This window comes from Solanum dulcamara, chromosome 3, assembly GCF_947179165.1.
Source record: "Solanum dulcamara chromosome 3, daSolDulc1.2, whole genome shotgun sequence".
Classification (NCBI taxonomy): domain Eukaryota; kingdom Viridiplantae; phylum Streptophyta; class Magnoliopsida; order Solanales; family Solanaceae; genus Solanum; species Solanum dulcamara.
In genome coordinates, this window is record NC_077239.1 from 76,376,961 (window position 1) to 76,402,004 (window position 25,044).

At 31.2% G+C, this 25,044-nt stretch overlaps 1 protein-coding gene across 1 annotated transcript; it reads left to right on the forward strand.

Moving 5' to 3' along the window:
- Positions 1 to 7,349: 7,349 nt before the first annotated feature.
- On the forward strand, positions 7,350 to 9,006 carry LOC129881815 (uncharacterized). The gene is made up of 2 exons (XM_055955921.1): positions 7,350 to 7,800; positions 8,728 to 9,006. Exons 1-2 carry the CDS (start codon positions 7,450 to 7,452, stop codon positions 8,833 to 8,835), a joined length of 459 nt encoding a protein of 152 aa, XP_055811896.1. The 5' UTR covers positions 7,350 to 7,449; the 3' UTR covers positions 8,836 to 9,006.
- Positions 9,007 to 25,044: the final 16,038 nt, after the last annotated feature.

Below are 25,044 nucleotides of genomic sequence, written 5' to 3' on the forward strand. Positions count from 1 at the left end.
AAAAAAGTGTTAAATTTAAATATGGGACCCCACGTGACTAACAAAATCTACCGTTGTTGTCTTCTTTGTTAGCTCCAAAGAAAAACTCCATGAAATCTAACATCATTGTCTCTACTTTCTCAAACAAAATTTTGCTATTTTCGCTTTCTTAAAACATAAATGATATTAAGTCAGTGAAATAATAATATTTTAGAAAAGAGAAAATAGTAAATTTTGTTAGAGAAAGTATAGAAAATGATGTCAGATTTGATGGAGTTTTTCTTTGGAGTTAACAAAAAAGACAATAACGGTAGATTTTGTTAATCACACGGGGTGCCACATTTAAATTTAACAATAATAATATTTTAGAAAAGAGAAAATAGTAAATTTGTTAGAGAAAGTAGAGACAATGATGTTAGATTTCATGGAGCTTTTCTTTGAAGTTAACAAAGAAGATAACAACGGTAGATTTTGTTAGTCACGCGGGGTTTCGCATTTAAATTTAACACTTTATTTTATAAATCTATTAGGTTTAAGGTAAATAACCAAAATGAACACATTTTGTTATACATTAAGGACCATTTCAGTCAAGTAAATATATTAAGGATCAAAATGAACACTTTTGTTATGCATTAAGGACCATTTTAATAAAGTAAAATATATTAAAGACCAAAATAAAGCATTACTCATATATTAAGGACCATTTTGGTCATTTTCTCGTAAAATATCTTTTTTAGGATCCGAATTTTGTTTGGGTATGAAGTCGCCTATGTTAGAATATGCTTTATTTTAATATAAGATTTCTCAACATGAATTTTTCAATATAAATATCAAACATGATAAAAAGTCAAATAAAAAAGTCCATAAATAACAAGATAAATATCCAAAAAAAAAATGACAGATAATAAGTTTTAATTAAATTTTATGTTTATTCAAATAGAATCACATGAATTGAATTGGTAAAATTAAGAACCAAGGAAATGATCTTTTACAATCACTTATAGATTTGAATAGAATAAGTGACTTTTTAAAAATCTCTCAAAAGATAAGAGGTAGTAGAAATGAGGATGCTCTGATAAATGTGCGGGCATAGTAGAGAGATAAAATCAGGAAAGAAGTTATATAAGGCAAGATGAGAATGGCCTCTGCGGCGAACAAGATAAGAGAAATGAGAGTGTAAAGTGGTATGTCTATTATTGACAACCAATTTGAATTCACGCCTAGGCATTTTACTCCAGAAGTCAAGTATGTCATGAGATAGATGGAGCAATATAGGAAGAAGAAGAGCAACTTACATGTGGCGTTCATTGACTTATAATAAGCATATGACAAAGTTCCTAGGGTGGGATGGGGTGGGGTGGGGGGGTCTATGAAGATGTTTGGAGACTAAATGAGTATGCGTAGCTTGCATTAAAGGACAATTAAGGTTATGTATGATGCAGCCAAGACACGGATGGAGACGGTGGGAAGAAATACATAGCACTTTAAATTGTAATGGGGGTGCACCGGATAACAACTTTTAGTTCAGTTTTATTTGTCTTGGTTATGGATGAAGTGATGTGGCATATTCAAGAATAGATATCATTGTGTATGTTGTTTGCAGATATTATATTATTAATTGATGAGACACAATGAATTTAATGATAAGTTGGAGTTTGAGACAGACCCTAGAATTTAATGTTTCAAGTTGAATAGGACCAAGACAGAATACTTACAGTGCAAACCCAAAGATGTAAATAACGAGGTAGATGTGAAGAGAGGATTGGTGCACTAGTTATCTCCAAGAGAAGAAGTTTCAAGTATCTAGGTTTATAATTCAGGGTGACAGTGAGATCGACGAGGATGTACACCATATTGAATTGGGTGGATCAAATTGAGGCTTGCATTTTATATCTTGTGTGATAGAATTGTGTCACCAAATTGAAAGTAAGTTCTATAAAGTGGTGATTAGATCAATTATGCTGTATGGCACATGATGTTGATCGATCGAGAATACATTATTAGAATATGCCTTGAATTTTTTACTACTTTATTTGAATTTAATCATAATTGTGTTTTACTCAAGAAAAAAACTATTGGTATAGTTATTATTATTATTATTATTATTATTTTTGCAAAAGAATTCCACCATATCTATCATTTTCTTGTAGGAAAAGTTTTGAACTTCTATAAGTAGATAATCTTTTTCTTCTAATACACAACACTATATACTATGAGTTTTGTTTAGGAGGGTGGTGTGGGGGAGGAGATTATTCTCTAAATAAACTTTATACTTTTTATATATTTGTTTTTTAATATGTAGGTCAGTTGATTAAATCATATTAAATATTATATTTACTATAATAAAACTTTTCTTTCTCATTTGATTTATTGCCGCTATAATTTGTGATTATTAATTTCTGCATGACATTCGATTTTGATCCCAATATGAGATATTAAAGTCAATGGTTCATCAAGGAGGAAGACAGGTTCAAATCAAGTTGCAATTAATTTGATGATGATAATTTTTTTTGTCTAAATACAATACGCGGAGATGAATTTTCAATCGTATTTTCAACATTCAAGTGTTGCATCTTTAAAAATAAATTTAAAAATATTTTTAAAAACGATTTTAACCTTATTTTTAATCATGTCAAGCAGCATTAATGAAGATTATGTGGGGTGTGGGGTGTGGGGGGAGGGAGGAGGGAGGATGATGATTATTTCGGCAAAAAATTCAGACTAAGAGAATATTTATTAAGATTTTATCTAAATCTTTTAACTTATTTAAATTCTACCATAATTATGTTTTACTCCAGAAGAATTTCTCATAGAAAAAGTATTCTTTGTGGAAAAGGACTATCATATCTATACTTTTTTTTGGAGGCGACTTAGTTTTGGACTTCTATAAATAGAAAGTATTTTCTTCTCATACACAAATAACTCTTTCATATATTGTAGTAGTCAATGTGTAAATCAGTTGATCAAACTATATAAAATATTATGTTTTTTTTAGTATGGTGTTTATTTGTCAACTGATTTATTGCCGCAAAATTTCTAGTTATTAACTTTTGCATGACATCCTGATTGTATTGATCCCAACACTCACATGAACAAAAATTAAAAGAGCGAAAATGAGGATGTCAAAATGGATGTGTGAGTATATTAACAGAGATAAAATTAAAAATGAAAATATTTTTGACAAAATGAGAAGGGCCCCAATGGTGGACAAGATGAGGAAGACAAGATTAAGGTGGTTTAGATATGTGAAAAGATGATGCCCCAATGATGATGCACGAGATGTTAGTTATGGTGGGCCAAGGAGAAGTTAAGATAAACCAAAAAAATATTGGAAAAAAGTGATAAGACAAAACATGACTCATCGATAGTTAATCGAGGACATGACCCTACATAAGAAAATATGAAAGTTGAGAATTAGGAAAAACAATAGTAGGTCATCGGGTATTATATAATTTTTTTTCAATTTTAAGATTAATACTCTCCTACTGTCTTATTTTTGATTTTTTAATTTGTACTACATGTTATTGTTATTACCTTTTGCTTGGATTATCGTGTTATTTGTTATGTTTTGTTACTGTTCTTTGTTTCATTATTTGCATGACGGGTTATTTGTTATGTATTGTTATTGTTCTTTGTTTCATTATTTGCATGACTGCTTCAGTATTGTACTTTATTTTCATATTTATTTTGTATAGATGTGTTTCTTATTCTTCATAAGATAAGAATAAGATTGCGTATACACTATCTTTCTCAGACTTTACTTATAGACTACATTAAATATATTGTTGTTGCTATTTGGTGCATTAGACAAAACATAAAAATAAAACAAGATGCATAAATATTTTTCTCCGTCTACTTTTACTTATTCACGATATTAAAAATAAATATTTAATTTTATTTATTCAGTCTAAAAATTAAGATAATTTATCACTTAATTTCTAATTTATTTTTATTATTAATTATAATCATTTTTCAATATATTTTCCAAAAGCATTAAATTTATTCTATTCAAATGGTCATATAATAATAATAATTTTTTTAAAAAAACATATTAAATTAATATTGAAAAAATACAAATGAATATTAGCCTAATGGGCATATAATAAATAAAATGGCCTGATAGCCAAAAAGTGTTTTAAAAAAAAACACAAATGAACAAAAGAGTACAATTTATCTGTCTTTATGGTTAATAAGTTATAACCAAACCACCACTTTTTAATTTTTTAGTTGAATATAGAGATTAATAATTGAAATAAGAAAGGTCCAAAAATTGGTAGGGAAAAGAGAAGAAGGATGAGGTAATCCAATTATTATTCCAAGGGTGTTAGTGAAAGGAGTGGGGTAACTAAGATGAGTTGTAATGCAGTGACTAGTTACTGTTTTATCTTTAATTAGAGATTTTGAATTTAAATTTTAAATATGAACAAAATCATGTTGAAAGAGTCACCTCCAAATAAATTATGTAATATGCGATTCAAATTTAATCAAGCCGATTTCCAATACGAATGGAAAAAAAATAAAAATGGAGTAAAGGGCAGGGTGGGTGGATGGTTCACGGACTGGCAGTAGGCCCACTACCATCTTCTCAAAATCCACAAAAGCCTCAAATTTCGTATAATTCATGTCTTTTACCGTTTATTAGGCCCTCTTTATTGGGGTCATTTGATGGTGTGTCTTAAAAATAGGGATAATTATTTTTTTGAGTTTTTTTTTATATGAAATATTTATTACTTTTAAATATATTTTTTATTTATTATATAGATATACTATATTTAAAAAATATTTAACATCTATATCAACTGTATTATGTATTAAAAGTGAATTATATATGTAATATATATGAATTATAAATATATTAAAATGTATTATACTTGTTTTGGTGAAAAAACTATATTATGCATTAAAAACGAATTACGCATGTAATATAGATGTATTTCACTATGTATAAAAGTAATTTTACATGCAATATAAATATATTATAAGTGTTTTAAAATATACTAAGCTTTTTTTTTGTAAAATTTTTGCATTATGTATTAAAATTGAATTATACTTGCAATATAACTGTATTGAAATTATATATGCTATAAATTATAAATATTTTTTAAATATTGTATATTTAGGTAAGTTTTTCTTAAGAATATTGATATTAATAGTGTTGCATTTGTTATGTTGAGATTATTTTTTATATTATATTCGATTTAGTATATTAAAAATAGTATGCATTATATAATTTCTAAAAAAAAATTATTTACAAACATGTCCTTCATAAATATGGTAGAAAGAATGTGAATAAAGATTTTGATGCATAATTGTGTCTTTAATCATGTTTATGCATGCATTAAAATTCATTGTATTACTTATATCATGATTTTTCATATGTTAGTTATACGTATCTTCAAGACCGACTGGAATATAAGGTCGCTAAAATAATGATTTGACTTCCTAATTTTTTTGGGACCCTCCTTTTTTTTTCTTTTAAAAATGTATTCACGGTTAAATTTGAAAAGAAAAATATAATTGTAGTATCCTTTTTTTATGTGACTATCTATTTACATCTGAAGGGGAGCCTTGGAGTAATTGGTAAAGTTGCTGCCATGTGATCAGGAGGTCACGGGTTCAAGCCTTGAAAACAGCTTGTGGCAGAAATGCAAGGTAAGGGTGCGTACAATAGACCCTTGTGGTCGGGCCCTTCCCCGAACCCTGTGCATAGCGGAAGCTTTAGTGCATCGCGCTGTCCTTTATCTATTTACTACCTATTTTATTACCCTATTTTATCCAAACAAGTAACATGAGCCTATATTATTATTATTCATATATATACCTTTTTCATTCCCTTTTCACTATTTTTAATTTTTTATTATTAAATATTTTGCATTTTCCAATCTGTTAACACATTCTGTATCATGTAAAAGATATGGTGTCTGTTTACAAAAAAGATCAATTTTATTTTTCTGTGTGTCTTTTACAAGTTTTAAGCACCGCAAAAAGGTAACATTATTTCAGTATCATTACATTAACTTATCAAATTCAGCACAACACTATTTTTATCTCATTATATCAATTTTTCAAATTTTTGAGTTAAATTTTATTATTCTAATTTTATATTATATTTTTCATTGAAAAAATGCATTGTTTACATTCTTAATTCATAAGGTTTGCGTACATCCTACTTTCGATCTCTACATCTTACTTGTATGATTACATTGAAAATGTTATTATTCAATTTATATGTGTCAACTAGAAAAAAAGTTAAGACCTCTCTATGAAGTTTGACTTTAGGTCTCAATTTTTTTGAGGCGGTCTTGCATACCTTAATCCAAAATAGATTATATAACTAATGCTTACATTAATTATACATAAATTGAAAAAGTGAACCAAATAAGGTACTAGTAATAGACAATGCTAATGTATACGTTATTTTTTCTAATGCACTCTACAAAAGATTCCTAAGGGGTATTTGGTAGTTGATTAGAGTTATTGAGATATTAGTAATATAGAAATTATTTATGAAAGAGTTTATGTTTTATTTTATATAAAAATTAGTTATGCATGATTTATTTTATATAGGGTATATATATGATCCTTTTCCATTTTTTAGCATATCGATGCAACATCTGTTCATATTTCCTGTGATGAAAAATATAATTTGTAAATATATTTTTGTTCATATTTTTTGTGATGAAAATTATAATTTATAAATATAGTTTTGTTCGTCAGTTTCCTGAGTTTTTTTTTTTTTTACGATCGATTCATGTATTCTCTACACTACACTTAAATTAAGGATGAAATAATATTCCTTCTAGTTATTATAAAGTAAAAGGTGGTAGAGCTTACGTTAAAAATTTAATTATAGTGTTTAAATCAATAATTTTTTAAAACGACAACAATCGTCAAGAGTCAAATTTCTCAGCAGAGAAACACTGTTATAAAAAAGGAAAAATTACAGAATCTAGCGAGCCTTAATATATATTTAAATTAAATAGGTATAGTTTGCTTTTTAAAAATTATATGAATACACATTTATATTAGCAAAACTAATTATTATTCCATAATAATTTTTTATTTTAATATTATATATTGAGAATTAAATATTAAAAAAAAATAAAGCTACTTACGTGCCTAATAATTAATGCTGCCCTTTACACGCCTAAAATTATGCTTATTCCCAATGTTTTTCCAAGAGAAACTAAGTTGGATATACTCACTTCAAAGCTCTCTCTCATCTTTTACTACAGAATAGAGAAGCCCATTTTTAGGTTGATTTTTTTTCAAATCAACAGAATTTTCTTGCACAAATTTAGGAGTGATTTCAGTGATTTATGTTCATCAGGTATCTTCTAATTATGTAGATATATTCCAGTTCTGATTTTTGCTATTTTTTTTCAAGTTTATCATTATATACATATTTATGTTTCTTCTAGTTTCATAGAATTTTGGGTTTTTGATTCAACCACTGTTGCAGCCATAAAAATGGCGAAAATCAACTCTTCTAAGAGGGTTACAAGAGGTATACATTTATTTGATGATTTGTTGAACGAAATCCCATCATTTAATTTGGGTATTACTCAAATTCAAGGCAATTTTTTAGGCTCTATTACTGCATTGGAGAATGAAAGAAGATCAAAGAAGGCTAATGATCTTATACTATTGAATCTCACGGATGAAATTGAATCGGCAAAATCCACAAACAGAAAAAAAAATCCAATTCCCTTAGACATACAAAATAGCCTCGGAAAAAAAAGAAAGATCAACAATGTTGATCTGGATAGCAGCGAAAAAATAGGTGGTGAACAACAAGAAGCGGAGAATGAAGATACCGAGGTTTTTCTAGCAAACTTGATTTGTTTATACTTTTGGATACTTTAATTTTTTATTTTTTTTGAGAAATTTTTAGAGTGATATATATATATATATATATACACACTTTTGAATATAATTTTAGTGTTATCAGTTATGCCATGCTTATGATTTGCCAATTAGCGCCATGTGTGAGTATAGATTGTCAATTTGAGGGTTATTTTTGTGCCTTGTATAACTAAAATTTTGAGTATCCTTGAATATAGTAGCACGTTAGTTTTTTAAAAAAAGTGAAATGTATTTGAAAGGAGTCATACTTGTGTTCATTTGATTAAAAAAATAGACATGTTATTGTAGTCATGTTAAAGTATAAATTTAGTATACTTGAATACAGTAGTGAGCCTCATTCATATGATAAAGTCAAAGCAATAATCTAATAGACTTTAACATGCTTCTGAATTGTTTGTTATACTAAAACTTTAACATGCTTGATACTCTGAAACTTTTGCATGACTTATATTCTGATACTGTTAACATTCTTGATTTTTTGATACTTTACCTTTGTTCAATATATTTTTATACTTATAATTTCACATGTCTACTTTAACATGTTTGTTTATTAATTAACTTATTTTGTTTACTAATACTTTATCATGTTTGATATTCTTATACTTTAACTAATTTGTTATATTGATATACTTATACTTTATATGCATAGTAGTATCCATAAGTGTAATTATGCTTTATATGTATAATAGTATCCACATGTTGTATCCTCATTACAATTTGTTTACATGTGTAGTAGTATTCACAAGTGTAATTTATTAAATTTTGTAATGATTTGTATCTTTGATATATTAATAGATTTAGTTATATTACTACTTGTATTCACTAAGTTTTGTAATGATTTGTATCCTTGCTATATTAATAGATTTGTATCCCCGTATGTAGGAAATCAGATTCTATGTGGTGAATCGTCTGATTGAAGCACCGCATATGCATATATATGCAAACCACAACATAATTCAAGATTTGAAGGACAAACTTATCAATGTCTAGTTGAATAAATTCAAGAATACATATTTTGGCGTATATATACTATCGAAAGTATTTACACACAAGGGATACAACCCAAAGTCAGCATACAATTTTTTAACTGAACATATACCTGTAAACACATGTCGTTGTATATTTTTATTTGCATATCATTACCTTCAACAATGTATTTGATTTTCATAACCTTACTAGTCAGATCAATATTCAAATGACAAGAAATTAGATTAACTAAATTAGAATACGAAGAATGTTTCTTCATCATGACTCCATCAATACTATATTCAATGTAGCAATTTTCTTCGTTCTACTTTCCGGAATGTCTTATCAATACAGTTATACTTGCAATGTTTTTCATCTTTTTCAAAAAACGAATCAAAAAAATAATTTGATGAATACAGTGAACTAATCAAATACATTCATAACAAAAGAATTTATATACAATAATATGTTAATACCTACTTAAAAATTACAGAGTAACACTCCTCCAGGCAAACCTCAAGTGTCCCAATCCTCCAGGCAAACCTCAAGTGTCCCAATGTTTTTCGCCATTCTGATATAATTTCAATTGAATTTTCATATATTTCTATAATAGTAGTTGTTATTAACAATGGGAAGATGAGGGATTTAGGAACATAATTATAGGAAGTCAGTTATTGTAACTATATTGCCTTATTTAATGCATAATATATAGATTTTGTATGTCTGTATAAATTAAAAAATTATATATATATATACACATACATTTAGCTAATTTTTGATAAAAAATATAATCATTATTAGTAAATATGATATTTATAGCTATTCAAATTCTATAACTCATAAAATGTAGCTATTTATGTAAGTTTCTCTGTAAAAAATTCAATGGTGTTGGAATGGGGTTATCAGCAAAAAATAATAATTTACTTGGTTAAATTTGAGAAAATTGAATTAATTGAATATCATTCGTGAGTATTATTCACGAATACTATATTTGCTCAATTTTCACCTACTTTAAAAATATACGTGATTATTGTTTACTTGTTAATCAACTAAATTAGGTTTATGGAAAATTCCAATTTAATTACATACATATTTAAATCAATTATTGAATGATAAAATATGAGTAAGCTAAATCATTAACGTTCGACAATTTAACTTACTTTAAAGACAATATTCGACTCTTTACCCCTTTTAAAATGCAAGAAAGAGTTATTTTGGCGAGTCATGACAAAGATTGATGTTTATTTTATAAACAATTTTGTTAATTAAAAAAACAGTAATTAATAGTATTAATTATGCTTCTAAATTTGAAAGAGTATCGAATTTACATTTCTTATGTCGGACCAAGTGAAGGTTATTAGACTAGTATTCTTTTTGGATTTTTCAACTACATGATTGATATTCGTTTTGAAATTTATTTATATTTCAACAAGTGAATTACGTGATTCATTATTGGAGGCGACAACTCCAATAACGTTTTAAAAATTCTCAAGAATAAAAATTCAAAATTTTTAATTAAAAATGAAGGAATTTTAACTATTTCACCATAATTTATATGGGTAAGATTTTTTCTTTTTCGTTTTTCATGGGGTATTTAGAGCTCGCATTGGAGTCTTGACTAAATTCGGATCGCGCACTACATGATCCATTCGAGTATGACGTGCCCAACAAGATTTTCTCCATATCTAGGCTCGAATCCATGAAGGAATTTTAACTCTTCCACCACAACTTATAGCGGTAAGATTATTTTTTTGGCTTTTCATTCGGTGTCTGGAGTGAGCATTGGAACCTCGACTAAATTTGAATCGCGCACTGCAGAATCTGTTCGAGATGACACTCTCAATAAAATTTTATCTATATCCAGAATTCAAACGCAAAACTTCTAAATAAAAATAGAATAATCTTATTGTACCACAAATTATTAGTGTATTACTAGTCAAACATTGCACCAATGGCATAATCATTTAAATGGGTTACCTGCTTCCACTTTAGTGGCCCACAAAGATTAATCAGTCCTTTATACATTCACATCAACCTTGATAAGGATTAGATACATTACAGTACAAAGATAAGACACCACTTAAAAATATTTTCTCATTTCTTTGCTTGAAAGTAATTAAATACGTAAGAATCATACATACCTGATATCTATTTTCGGATACATTTTTATCGCTAAATTATATTTAATTAATTTCCTGGAGAAATTGCTTTAAAAAGATTGCACATGTGGACAGATACAAACGAATTTACTTTCATTTTCCTCGTATGAAGTATTGAGTTACTTACTTTACGATCTTCATGAACAGGCAGACAAACTGTACTCTAGGCAATTAGGACATATTCTTTCCTTAACGAATGATTTAATTATGAAAATGATTATAAGTTTATATAAATAACAAGTGCAGGTAAATTTTAAATATATAGGCTATATTGGATTAAAGTTATAAATGTTATTGGATTTTGTTAGCAAAAAGGAAAAAGATTGTTATTGGATTCTACCAATGAGTCTAATTAATTTTTATGGTAGGATTACACTTTGAAATGGGTTTTTTTTCTTTCTCTTCTTCTCCATTCAAGTGTTTAATATTCGTATTGAAATTCAATTAAATATGAATTTATGTCAAAAAGTTCTACGTTGAGGATATAACGCTTCCTAATAAAGGCGATTTTGTATTCAAGAAAACTCAAACTCAAAAATTTTGATTAAGAATAAATGAGTACTTACCACTCCACCACAATCATAGTTAATATTTTGAAGTGAAGTTACTTTGTAATATTATATTACCTAGCGTAATGTAATTGTCACATTTGCCTTTATTTCTTTTCTCATTTAAAAAATTTATAGTACTTTCAAATGCATGACATTATTATTATTCCATTTCCAATAAGCTGAAAAAAGTTCAATTTTGTGAGAGCTTTAATCAATTCCTTGTTACTTTATGTCTATGTCTGGTTTTACAAGATAAGATTGAATATTGTTGTCTAGTAACTTTTTTTAGTTGAGATACATGTATTGTTTGTATCACACAAACAAACAATAAGGGAAGTTTGATGAAAGTAGAGTATATCCAGTCTTATATTATTGTGCAAATAATACATAGAATATTATTCATAGACTCTCGATTCAAATAACACATATCAAATCAGATATGAAAATAGAATATAATAAATACAAAATTATGTTTTAAAAAAAAATAGCAACAACAAATACTACAATGATCAAACAAAACAGCAACATACCCTTCTTGTATTGTACCACACAAAGAATAGAAAAAATTACCTTGTAATTACATCGGTCACTCTATATTTTATACCATCTTATTTTCCTCTATTTTGTTCTTGGAAAATAACTTGGTCTACTAGATAATCAAGATGGTCCCTCAATTATCGATAAATTATGGTTATATGTTATATTACACTATTTATAAAATTATTTTATTATTAAATATGGAGTAACAATATAAACTTAACGTAGCACATGAATAATTAAGTGTTGAATTAATTAATAATTATGATAAATTTTTTGAATATTTACAAACCAAAAAAAATATCAAAAGTTCACAATATAATTAATTAAAGATTTGATTTATTGATATATCATATGGATAAAAAACACAATTTATCAATAACTTTAAAATAAAATAAAGAATACTATTGTTCCTTTTCCATATTAGAAAAACACTTATTTATGCAAGAGATTAGAAGAAAATAAAAGAAAAGTAAAGGAGATTATATAGTGAAGTCTCCTTCATACTTGATGTAAAATATCTAATTTCATATCTTCTGGTCTCATTTACTTATTCTATCTCAGATTATCAGTCGCCATTCACTTCTACACATTTATAAGGAATTTCTTTAATTATGTTATTACAACAACAACAACAATCCAGTGAAATCCCACGACGTGGGGTCTGGGAGCATAAAGTGTAAACAGACCTTACTCCTACCAAGGTAGGACGACTCTTTCCGGGAGACCCTCGGCTCAAAAGAAGTATAAAAAGAGGTCAGATAAGGCTAAGAAGTTCAAAGCGATATAAGGAAGAAAATAACGAATAACGCAAATAACGAAAGCGACACAGATAAAATAGAGTAATCAAAGTACAGAAAGTAATAGAGAGATAATAACAGAAATCAGAGCACAAGAAATTATAGTGCGCTAATGCGCCTACTAGTACGGGAGAATAACGAGACTATGTACTAGCCTTCTACCCTAATATGGGTCCTCCACACCCTCCTATCTAAGGTCATGTCCTCGTTAAGCTGTAACTGCGCCAAGTCCTGTCTAATCACCTCTCCCCAATATTTCTTCGGCCTACCCCTACCTCTTCTAAAATCATCTATGGCCAACCTCTCATACATCTACATTGGGGCATCTGTGTCTCTCCTCTTCACAAATGCCCAAACCATCTCAGTCGCATTTCCCGCATCTTGTCTTTCACCGAGGCCACTCTTACCTTGTCCCGAATAGCCTCATTTCTAATCCTGTCACTCCTGGTATGCCCACACATCCATCTCAACATTCTCATCTCGGCTACTTTCATCTTTTTAACGTGAGAGACTTTAACTGACCAACACTCCACCCTATATAACATAGCCGGTCTAACCACCACTTTGTAGAACTTGCCCTTAAGTTTTGATGGCACCTTCTTGTCACATAGTACACCGAAAGCGAGCCTCCATTTCATTCACCCTGCCCCAATACGATGTATAACATCCTCGTCAATCTCCCTGCTGCCTTGCATGATAGACCCAAGGTACTTGAAACTACTTTTCTTTTGGATGGCCTGGTCATCAAGCCTAACTTCCGCGCCAACCTCCTGAGGTGTCTCACTGAACTTGCACTCTAAGTACTCTGTCTTGGTCCTACTCAGCTTAAATCCTTTAGACTCCAAGGTATGTCTCCAATCCTCCAGCCTAGCGTTAACTCCGCTACGGGTCTCATCAGTCAGGATTATGTCTTCTCCGAAAAGCATACACCATGGCACTTCACCTTGAATTTATCGCGTCAATCCATCCATCACCAAGGAAAATAAAAATGAACTAAGGGTTGATCCTTGATGCAACCCCATCACAACTGGAAAGTGCTCTGAGTCCCCTCATACTGTCCTTACCCTGGTTTTGTCTCCCTCATACATGTCCTTGATCACCCTAATGTACGCCACATATACACCTTTAGCCTCCAAACATCTCCATAGTATCTCTCGTGGAACTTTATCATAAGCCTTTTCTAGATCGATGAATACCATATGCAAGTCCCTCTTCCTCTCTCTATAATGCTCCACCAGTCTCCTCATAAGATGGATGGCTTCTGTAGTTGAGCGTCCCGGCATAAATTCGAACTGGTTCTCTGAAATAGACACGTCTCTCTTAACCTTCATCTCCACCACTCTTTCCCACACTTTTATAGTATGGTTTAGAAGCTTGATACCTCTATAGTTGTTGCAACTCTGGATATCCCTCTTGTTTTTGTATAGAGGGATCATTACGCTCGATCTCCAATCTTCGAGCATCGTTGCCGTCTTAAAGATGACATTAAATAACCTAGTCATCCACTCCAAACCTACCGAGTTCGCGCTCTTCCAAAATTTCCTAGGAATCTCATCAGGTCCGGTCGCTCTTCCCCAGCGCATCCTACGCACAACACCCTTAACCTCTTCGACCGTAATACTCCTGCAACACCCAAAATCGTGAAGCCTCCCTGTATGTTCCAAATCTCCCAACACAATCTCTCTGTCCCCTTCTTCATTCAAGAGTTTATGAAAGTACGACTGTCGTCTCTATTTAATGAGGGTCTCCTCTACCAATACTTTTCCATGCTCGTCCTTAATGCACTTCACTTGATCCACATCGTGTGCTTTTCTCTCCCGCGCCCTGGATAGCTTGAACAATTTCCTATCCTCGCCTTTCTGTTCTAGTTCAATATAAAGGCGTTCAAAAGCTGCCGTTTTTGCCATCGAGACCGCCGACTTCCCTATTCGTCCACTTCTCCACCTCATCCTTGCTTTCTATCAGCTTCGCATACGCTATCTTCTTTTCTTCCACCTTCCCTTGCACTTCTCCATTCCACCACCAGTCTCCTCGGTGCCGGCCACGGCTACCTGCCAATACTCCCAACACTTCCCTTGCTACAACCCTAATACAACTAGCTGTCCTATCCCACATAGTGTTCGCATCATTACTACTATCCCAGACCCCCATATTATACTTTAATTATGTTATTCTTATTTATAATTTCAAGATATAATTTTTTATTAAATATTTATTCTATTAAGATGTTTGTAGTCTTCAAAAATAATTACTATTAAGAATAAAAATTAAACTAATTTTTTAAATAAAAAATAATTTAAGATACTTATTTTTAAAAATAGCGACTCATAATTAATTTGATACAAAAAAGTATATAATAAGGTTGTCCAAAGCCCATAAATTTCCGCACGGAGTTGTATATCACACCTGTGACAAGTAAATTGTTAAAGTATGATATTCTCTTTAAAAAATGAATACTAATGAATTATCATTATTCATCTACAAGTCTTAAATATAATTTATTACTTGTATATTGAAAAATCATAAAGATATGACACTTAAGCCTAACTTAACCTTAAAAGCTATTTCATGAGGGGAGGGTTGATCCATATAAGCAAACCACTCGTTCATTCCCCAATCAATGTGAGATTTTTACCCACTCTAACACCCCCTTAATGCCTAGACCCAATTGGAGTGTGGACCGAAAGCACAAACGGGAATGGGCCGGACTCTGAAATCATGTAAAGATATGATATCTGAGCCTAACTCAACCCTGAAAACTAACTCATGAGGGAGGATTGTCCAAATTCATATAAGCAAATCATCAATTCATTCCTCAATCAATGTGGAATTTTTAACCACTCTAACAAAAAATGAGATGTCTTTTTTTTTTTTTGGAGATTCCCCACTCTTATTGTGTTTGATATCAAATTTGAGATAAAATGCTTCCTATAAAGGCGACACTATAAATTCGAATTCGAAATCTCTAATCGAGTGAAAAATACTTATCACTCGATTATAACTTTTGATGGTCTCTTTAGTTAATTAATTATTCGCACACAATAACTTAATTCATCCCCGCAAAACAAAAAGAGAGAGAGAATAAACAACTTGAAATACGAGGGTTAACATATTTAATTTTAATTTTTTATAGTTATCTATATTTTAAAATGTTTAGACAAAGCATCACACTTTTAGGGACTAAAGGTTTGTCAATTGATTGATGAATTATTCTAACAAATAGGAGCAAAAGTTAACCAAAAGAGTATTAAGATCTTCTCATATAATCGTTTGGTTAGTAAAATATTTTAAAATTAAGTTTGAGATAAAATTTATATTTTTTTTTATAGTTAAAGTATTTTAGAGTATATATACTTTAAACTTTGTGTTATTTTATTCTACTTAAGTAGTGGGATATATTAGTCTTAGGACTATAATCCCAGAACAATTCGCAAACCAAATGATGAACATATAATTCAAACTATTTTTAGAAAGAATATTATTTCTGTTACATATGGATTTCTCTTTCCAAGTGGAGCCCACCACTTGGAAAGTTAGGCCAAAAATTATGTATGTTATTTACTTATATATATGCATAGTCTGTGCATTTGAAAAAAGATATGAACACATAGAATAAGAAGAATATTACATATTGCTTCATCTTATTTCTGCTCTGTCTTCCTCTCTTTCTTTTTTTACTTTCTCCGCTTTATTTGTTTAAAGATAGAATATTTCATAACACATTATCAGCACGAGGCTCCGGCTATTGTTTCAAGCTAACAAAAAGCGGTAAGAGTTTTATTTAATTTATTTTTCAGAAAATGGCAAATATTTCCAAACTTGAATTCGTTGCTTTGGACATTTCTGGAAAAGACTACTCCTCATGGGCACTAGATGCCGAAATTCATCTTGAATCGATAGGTCTGGCAGACACCATCAAAGATAATAACCAGGCATCTAGTCAAGACCGTGCAAAAGCTATAATTTTCCTCCGCCACCATCTTGACGAGGGTCTTAAATTACAATATCTTACATTAAAAGATCCCCTGAAATTGTGGAAAAATTTAAAGAAAAGATATGACCACCTGAAGTTGGTCATGATTCCACAAGCACGTCATGACTGGTTGAATTTGAGACTAGTGGACTTTAAAAATATAACTGAATATAATTCTGCTTTATTTAGAATTATAGCTCAGTTAACTTTATGCGGAGATGAAATCACGGAGCAAGATAAACTTGAAAAACATACTCCACATTTCCACCCGCGAATATGCTCCTGCAGCAGCAATATCGCGAAAAAGACTTTACAAAATATTCTGAATTATTATCTCACTTACTTATTGCTGAACGTCATAATGAATTATTAATGAAAAATCATGATAGTCGGCCCGTTGGTTCTTTGCCGCTCCCTGAAGTGAATCAGGCAAATTATAACCAACGAAAAAGAGGTCATGGCCCCAATCGTGATCGTGGTCATGGTCATGGGCGACAAAGAACTTATAATCATGATGCTCGGCTGGCACCGAGAAATGATCAGTAATATAAAAGGCAGGGTAAAAAGCCAGAAGCTTTGCCCAAGAAAAATTCAGAAAGTGTATGCCATAGATGTGGAGGTGTGGGACACTATTCGCGGACTTGCCGGTCGTCAAAACGCTTGGTTCAGCTATATCAGGCATCGTTAAAGAGGACAGAAAATAATCCAGAAACAAATTTTATCTCTGAGGACAATATTGAGCCCATGCGTCTGGATGTAACTGATTTCTTTAATTTTCCAGAAGTAAATATGAATGTTGATAAGCCCAATGATATTTAAATAAATCTCTTTGTTGTTGTCTGTATTAAATATTATGTTTGTATTTTTCTAAATCCATGTAAGGAAATAAAATTTTGTATAATAAATCATGTATTAATTATAATATTTACTTTCTTTCCTTTTTGAAGAAAATATGAAAATGCTTCAAATTTTATTTGGATCAATGATCAATCAAGAAGATATTTGTGTAATTGATAGTGGAACAACTCATGCTATTTTTAAAGACGAAAAATATTTTTCCAATTTGCTTAGAAGAAAAGCTAATATTACTACGATATCTGGCAATTCCAAAATGATTGAAGGCTCCGAAAGAGCTATTATAATTCTGCATAAGGGGACAAAAATTGTTATAGAAGATGCATTATTTTCTTCTAAATTCCCAAGAAACTTGTTAAGTTTTAAAGATATTCGCAGAAATGGATATCATGTTGAGACACTAAATGAATTGAATATTGAATATCTTGGTATAACCAAGAGTGTCTCATGCCAGAAATATATTTTGGAAAAATTACCAACTCTGTCATCTGGCCTATATTATGCAAAAATTACCAATTCTGTCATCTGGCCTATATTATGCAAAAATTAGTGCAATTGAAGCACATATGATCGTAAAGCAGAAGTTTACTGATCCAAATACATTTGTGTTATGGCACGATCGAATAGGTCATTCTAGATCAATAATGATGAGACGAATTCTTAAAAATTCAACTGGACATCCGTTAAAGAACCAGAAGATTCTTACGAATGATGAATTTTCATGTGCTTCTTGTTATCAAGGCAAATTAATTGCCAGACCATCGATCCTGAAGGTTGGCATCGAATCTCTTGGTTCTTTAGAGCGTATACATGGAGATATATGTGGACCTATTCATCCACCTAGTGGATTGTTTAGATATTTTATGGTCCTAATAGATGCATCATCTAGATGGTCTCATGTGTGCCTGTTATCATCTCGCAACCTGGCATTTGCGAAGTTGTTAGCACAAATAATAAGATTGAGAGCGCAATTCCCAGATTATCCAATTAAGGCCATTCGCTTGATAATGCTGGAGAATTTACATCCCAAGCATTTAATGATTATTGCTTATCAATTGGGATAAAAATTGAACATCCTGTTGCTCATGTTCATACTCAAAATGGCCTTGAAGAGTCATTTATAAAGCGCCTACAATTAATAGCAAGACCTCTACTAATGAAAACAAAATTGCCAATTACTGTTTGGGGTCATGCTATCTTACATGCAGCAGCACTTGTACGTCTCAGACCGACACATTATACTAAATACTCTCTGTCGCAATTAGTATTTGATAATGAACCAAATATAGCCCATTTAAGAATTTTTGGTTGTGCGGTATACGTGCCTGTAGCACCACCACAACGTACAAAAATGGACCCTCAATGAAGGTTGGACATATATGTTGGGTTTGACTCACCCTCCATAATTAGATACCTTGAACCGTTGACTGGAGACTTATTCACTGCTCGATTTGCAGATTGTCGGTTTGATGAAACAATTTTTCCGCCATTAGGGGGAGAGAAAAAGGAAACCGAAAAAGAAAAAGAAATTGCGTGAAAAGTTTCATCACTATCACATTTTGATTCACGTACCCGCACATGTGAACAGGAAGTCCAGAAGATCATCCACTTGCAGAAAATAGCAAATCAAATTCCAGATGTATTTACTAATTTGAAATAGATAACTAAGTCACATATCCCTGCAGTGAATGTACCTATCCGGATTGATGTCGCAAAAGGACCATTTACAAGTATCATAGCTTCTGAATCCCAAACACGCCAGAAGCGTGGTAGACCGTTGGATTCAAAGGATAAAAATCCTAGAAAGAGAAGCGTGAGAAATAATAAAAATGATACTACAATAGAACCTCCTGAAGAAGGTCAAGATTTGAGTAATCCTGATATTTCTGAAGAAATTAGTGAACCCGAGACTCAAGTGAATGAAGAACTTTCAATAAGTTCTTTCGGTGATGAGATAAAATTAGATCGATCTAAAATCAAGGTTGATAATGTTTTTGCATGTAATGTTGTACTTAACCTCATGCAAGATAGTGAAAGTCTTGAGCCTAAATCCGTCGAAGAATGTCGATGTAGACGCGATTGGCCAAAATGGCAAAAGGCAATTCAATCTGAATTAGACTCACTTGCTAAACGTGAGGTTTTTGGATCTGTAGTCCAAACCCCTGAAGGTGTAAAACCAGTTGGTTATAAATGGGTTTTTGTGCGAAAATGAAATGAGAAAAAATTGTAAGATATAAGGCACGCCTTGTTGCACAAGGATTCTCTCAAAGACCCGGAGTCAACTATGAAGAAACATATTCACCAGTTATGGATGTAATAATTTTTCGATATCTCATCAGTTTAGCTGTACATAAAAATCTTGAAATATATCTAATGGATGTAGTTACAGCTTACCTTTATGGTTCACTTGATAATGAAATTTACAAGAAAATCCAGATGGATTAAAATTGCCTTAAGCATGTAAAAAGTCTCGAGAAATGTATTCAATAAAACTGCAAAGATCATTATATGGTTTAAAACAATCAGGGCATATGTGGTATAATCGCCTCAGTGAGTACTTGATAAATGAAGGCTATATAAATGATGTCATTTGTCCATGTGTTTTTATTAAGAAAACGGAAGCAGAGTTTTTGAAACTCGTCGTTTATGTTGATGACATAAATCTCACTGGAACCCCTGAAGAGGTCCAAAAGGCGATTGAATATCTAAAGAAAGAATTTGAAATGAAAGATCTCGAAAAGATAAAAAAACTTTGTCTAGGCCTGCAAATTGAACATTTAGCAAACAGAGTTTTTGTCCATCAATCTACCTACAATGAAAAGATCTTAAAAAGATTCTACATGGACAAAGCACATCCATTAAGTACTTCAATGGTTGTTCGATCACTTGAAGTGGAAAAAGATCCATTTCGACCTCCAGAGGAGGATGATGAACTTCTTGGTCCTGAAGTATCATACCTCAGTGCAATTGGTGCACTTATGTATCTTGCTAACGCAACCAGACCTGATATAATATTTTTCTGTAAATTTGCTGGCGAGGTATAGTTCATCCCCAACGCGAAGACATTGGAATGGTATCAAACATATTTTGTGATACCTAAAGGGTACTGTTGATATGGGTTTGTTTTATACTAACAAAGATAGTGCAGACCTTATTGGTTATGCAGATGCAGGTTATTTAACAGACCCATACAAAGCTCGATCTCAAACAGGTTATCTATTTACACACGGAGGGACTGCTATATCATGGCGATCCATAAAGCAGTCAATTGTTGCTACTTCTTCAAATCATGCTGAAATAATAACAATTCATGAAGCAAGTAGAGAATGTGTATGGTTGAGATCGATGATACAGTTCATCAAAGAAAGATGTGGCCTGAAAAGTGATGTCAAAGTACCCACAGTTATATTCGAAGATAATACCGCGTGCATAGCTCAATTGAAAGGTGTTTCATAAAAGAAGACAGAACGAAACATATTTCACCAAAATTATTTTTCACACACGATCTTCAGAAGAATGGTGAAATTGATGTACAATAAGTTCGTTCAAGTGATAATCTTGCAGATTTATTTACAAAGACATTACCAACCTCAACTTTTGAAAAACTAAGATATAAGGTTGGAATGCGTCGTCTCCAAAATATCAAATGAAGTTTTCATCAGGGGGAGTAAAATACGCGCTACACTCTTTTTCCCTTAACCAAGGTTTTGTCCCACTGGATTTTTCTGGTAAGGTTTTTAATGAGGCAACATTCAATGCGTATTATCAGATATGTGTATTTTTTTTCCTTCGCTAGTGTTTTTTCCCACTGGGTTTTCCTAGAAAGGTTTTTAACGAGGCACAACATCAGAATAACTATGTATATTTATTGTTCACTAGAATATTTTTTTTATATATATACATCCAATGGGGAGTATTACATATGTATGTCTCTTTCCAAGTGGAGCCCACCACTTGGAAAGTTAGGCCAAAAATTAGGTACGTTATTTACCTATATATATGCATAGTCTGTGCATTTGAAAAAAGATATGAACACATAGAATAAGAAGAATATTACATACTGCTTCATCTTATTTCTGCTCTGTCTTCCTCTCTTTCTTTTTTTACTTTCTCCGCTTTATTTATTTAAAGATAGAATATTTCATAACAATTTCAATATTTCTTTTTTTTTTAAAAAAACTAAAATAATTTATGAACATATTCTAGAACTTTGTGAGAAGATATTTCCAACTATATCACGATCCCACCCCGCCGTGACTGTCACCCACAATACTTATTTCAGTGGGAGAACCATTTCTACAGCCACCTTATCAAACTTTAGGAGATAATAGTTTAAAACTTGCGGAAGCAAGAAATAACTAGAAATAATGTTGAGTTTTCATAAACTCAGCCAAACAGGTTAATAACAATGAAGTGCGGAAGTAAACACATCTTAGGAACTGAAAGTTATAGTACCAAAACTCTAACTAACAAGTCTAGAACAAGAGTACAACTCCAAATAGAAACAAATAAATAAACAAAAAAATTGTCTGAACATCCGAGTCCCGAAAGAAGGACTGAGATAGATAGAAAAGTCCACGACAGTATGATAGAATAACTCACCCTTGGACTTTGAACAACCTGCAGTTCTTCCAACTGAGGTCTCTCTCCTACTGGCTGAATATGACCTGTACTCAACAAAAAGGAAGAGTAAGAGTAGTATTAGTACAAAAAACAACGGTGTACTAGTAGGATCACGCAATTAGCCAGTAAGCGGATCATAGACAAGTAAATCTCAACACAATAGGCACATACATATACAGAATATGTCAACCACATTTCAATATCACAGCTCAATGTCTTTCACATGCTATAATTTCACAGTAAGGTCCTCTCAAGGAACCTACAAATAATCAACTTTGTGTCGGAACGTGACACCGGATCCAAATATGTGTTGGAAAGTGACACCTGATCCAAATTATGAGTCGAAACGTGACATCCGATCCCAAGATAGCACAATCACAAGAACATTCAATGTTTACAATATTTATACCACCAAGAACAGGTTCATCACAATAACAGGCCAGCAAGTGATCATTTCACATATAATCTAGCACATTTCCTTATTCATATACACACATGCATATCATGAAGCAATTTAACAATTATATGAAACACATACGGAAAACTAGACCATCACCTACCTCAAATTCAAGCTTTCAAACCCTTACAATGCAATAGCCTTCCTTTTTCGGGTTCGTTCTTCTCGTTCTTGGTCTAGAAAATAATAAATACATATAAAGGATCAACACAATGGCCTAACTATCATTAAATATAACACAATTCACACCTAGGCCAAATCCATGATCCTAACCTTGCCATAGGGCTATTTTCCACCTTAGATTTTCAGTCCAAACCCTCCCCCAATGATTACCACCCATACTTCTAGTTCCTAAAAATCAAAGTATGAATCTAGGGAGTAAAAACCATATCTTAAGTGTGAAAATCCGTGGAAAATCAATTGAAATCGCCCTAGGTCGCCTCTTGGGGTTTTAGAAACTGAATGTTGAAGAAAAGACCGTTCCTGATCTTTTTCATGACTTAAGTCGCGACTGTCCCTCTCTAGCGGGAATAATCCCACCCTAACGGGATATGCGGGAATAGAGAGCTAGGAGTTTGTTCTCCAAGCTCCCCTTTCACAACACACCCCCTTTCAAAGACGTATTAAAATATACCCTTCACGGAAACTTTGATTCCGGGAGTTTTACTCAGCCAAATGCGATTCCGTAAAACTTTAAATGCTCTGTAACGCCTTGGCTATCAGCCTATCCAATCAAATTATAAATTTGACCTCCCATAATTCATGTGATCACCCTAGACTTCACCTGACTCAAAATTCATCAAAGTCTTGCCTAGGCTCAAATTTTCCGAAGTTACTACTTTAAGTTTTGTCGCCCGGAATCCTTCCCCATCGGCTTACCCCTAACGACGGGAAAAGATCATTACAAACTATTGTCAATTACTCCAACCCAATTAGGTTGAAGACATTTTAATATACAGACTCAAGCACATCCCTTTAATTTGATTCGAACAAGTTAAAAAGAAGTAGGTTTGCATTGTCTTGATATTTGATATATGCCAATAATGCCAAATGGCAAAAGAAGTGGTCAAAGTAATACCTCATAAAGATATGTAATTAAGATGTATCATTGCCCAAAAATTATTTATGCAAAGTGTCAATTGGTTCCTCCACTTTAAAATAAGTTATATTCCCTTAACTTTTATTTGTCACTTATTTTTTAAGTGAATTTTTGTTTTTATTTGTCACATTTAATATATCAAGAAAAGATAATTATGTTATTTCATGTTTTATTCTTAACATTAAATATTATTTTCCAAATCATTTTTTAAGATCTAATATCAAACATCAATAAATAGGAATAGTGAAAAAATATGTATAACAATAATTGTTTTCTTAATAGGTATGCCAAGTTAAATAATGACAAATAAAAATAAACGGATAAAATATTTTTAACTTGAGCATGTTCAAAAATTATTCACTTCTAAGAAGTAGGAAGTATTTTTTTTTACGATCACTCACCTTTTCAAATGCTTTAAAAAGAAATAGTTTTTTAATGTGCTATTGGAAGGAAAACAATCAATATCTTCTTAATTTTGTGAAACATCGCCTATTTTAATATAAATAAAAAGATAAAAATATCATTTATTTTAAAATAGAGGGAGTATAAAATCAAATTTTCAAATCTTTTATAAGAAAACTGTGATTTAATACTTTATTTGTTTCATTTTATATGAAAATATTTGACAGGTTACTACATTTTTTTTAAAAAAATTACACTATATAAATAGTAAAAAAGATTGATGAATATGTACTCTATTCAATTTTTTTTTTAATTTCTTCGTATAATTACTTTTTTAATATTTCAATTCAAGTTTGTCTTGTCAATTAATCTTTCACTAAAGGTATTTTGTTAAAAAGAAGTAGGTCCGCTAGGATTTTTTTATGAAAGAAAAATATATTATTCTTAAAAAGAACTACTACACCCACTACACATATTTAGAATTTGATTTCTAGAAGCACAATAATCAGTAAACAACATAATTAACAATTTTATCGTAGAAAGGTTCCTTGTTTAAGAGAGTAAAAAAGCACGATCTATGCTATGTAGGATTTTGATATGTTCAAATTACTTATCCTTACAAAAGTATAAAACGATCATTATCAAATATAGAATCCAATTCGATTGGGGTCGAACCCACAAAGAATGTAAAGAAAATACGTTTGTCAGTACTTATATTCAGCTGTAGCCAATATTTTTAGAAAGTAAAAATGCATTAAGTAATTGAGGGATTTTAGT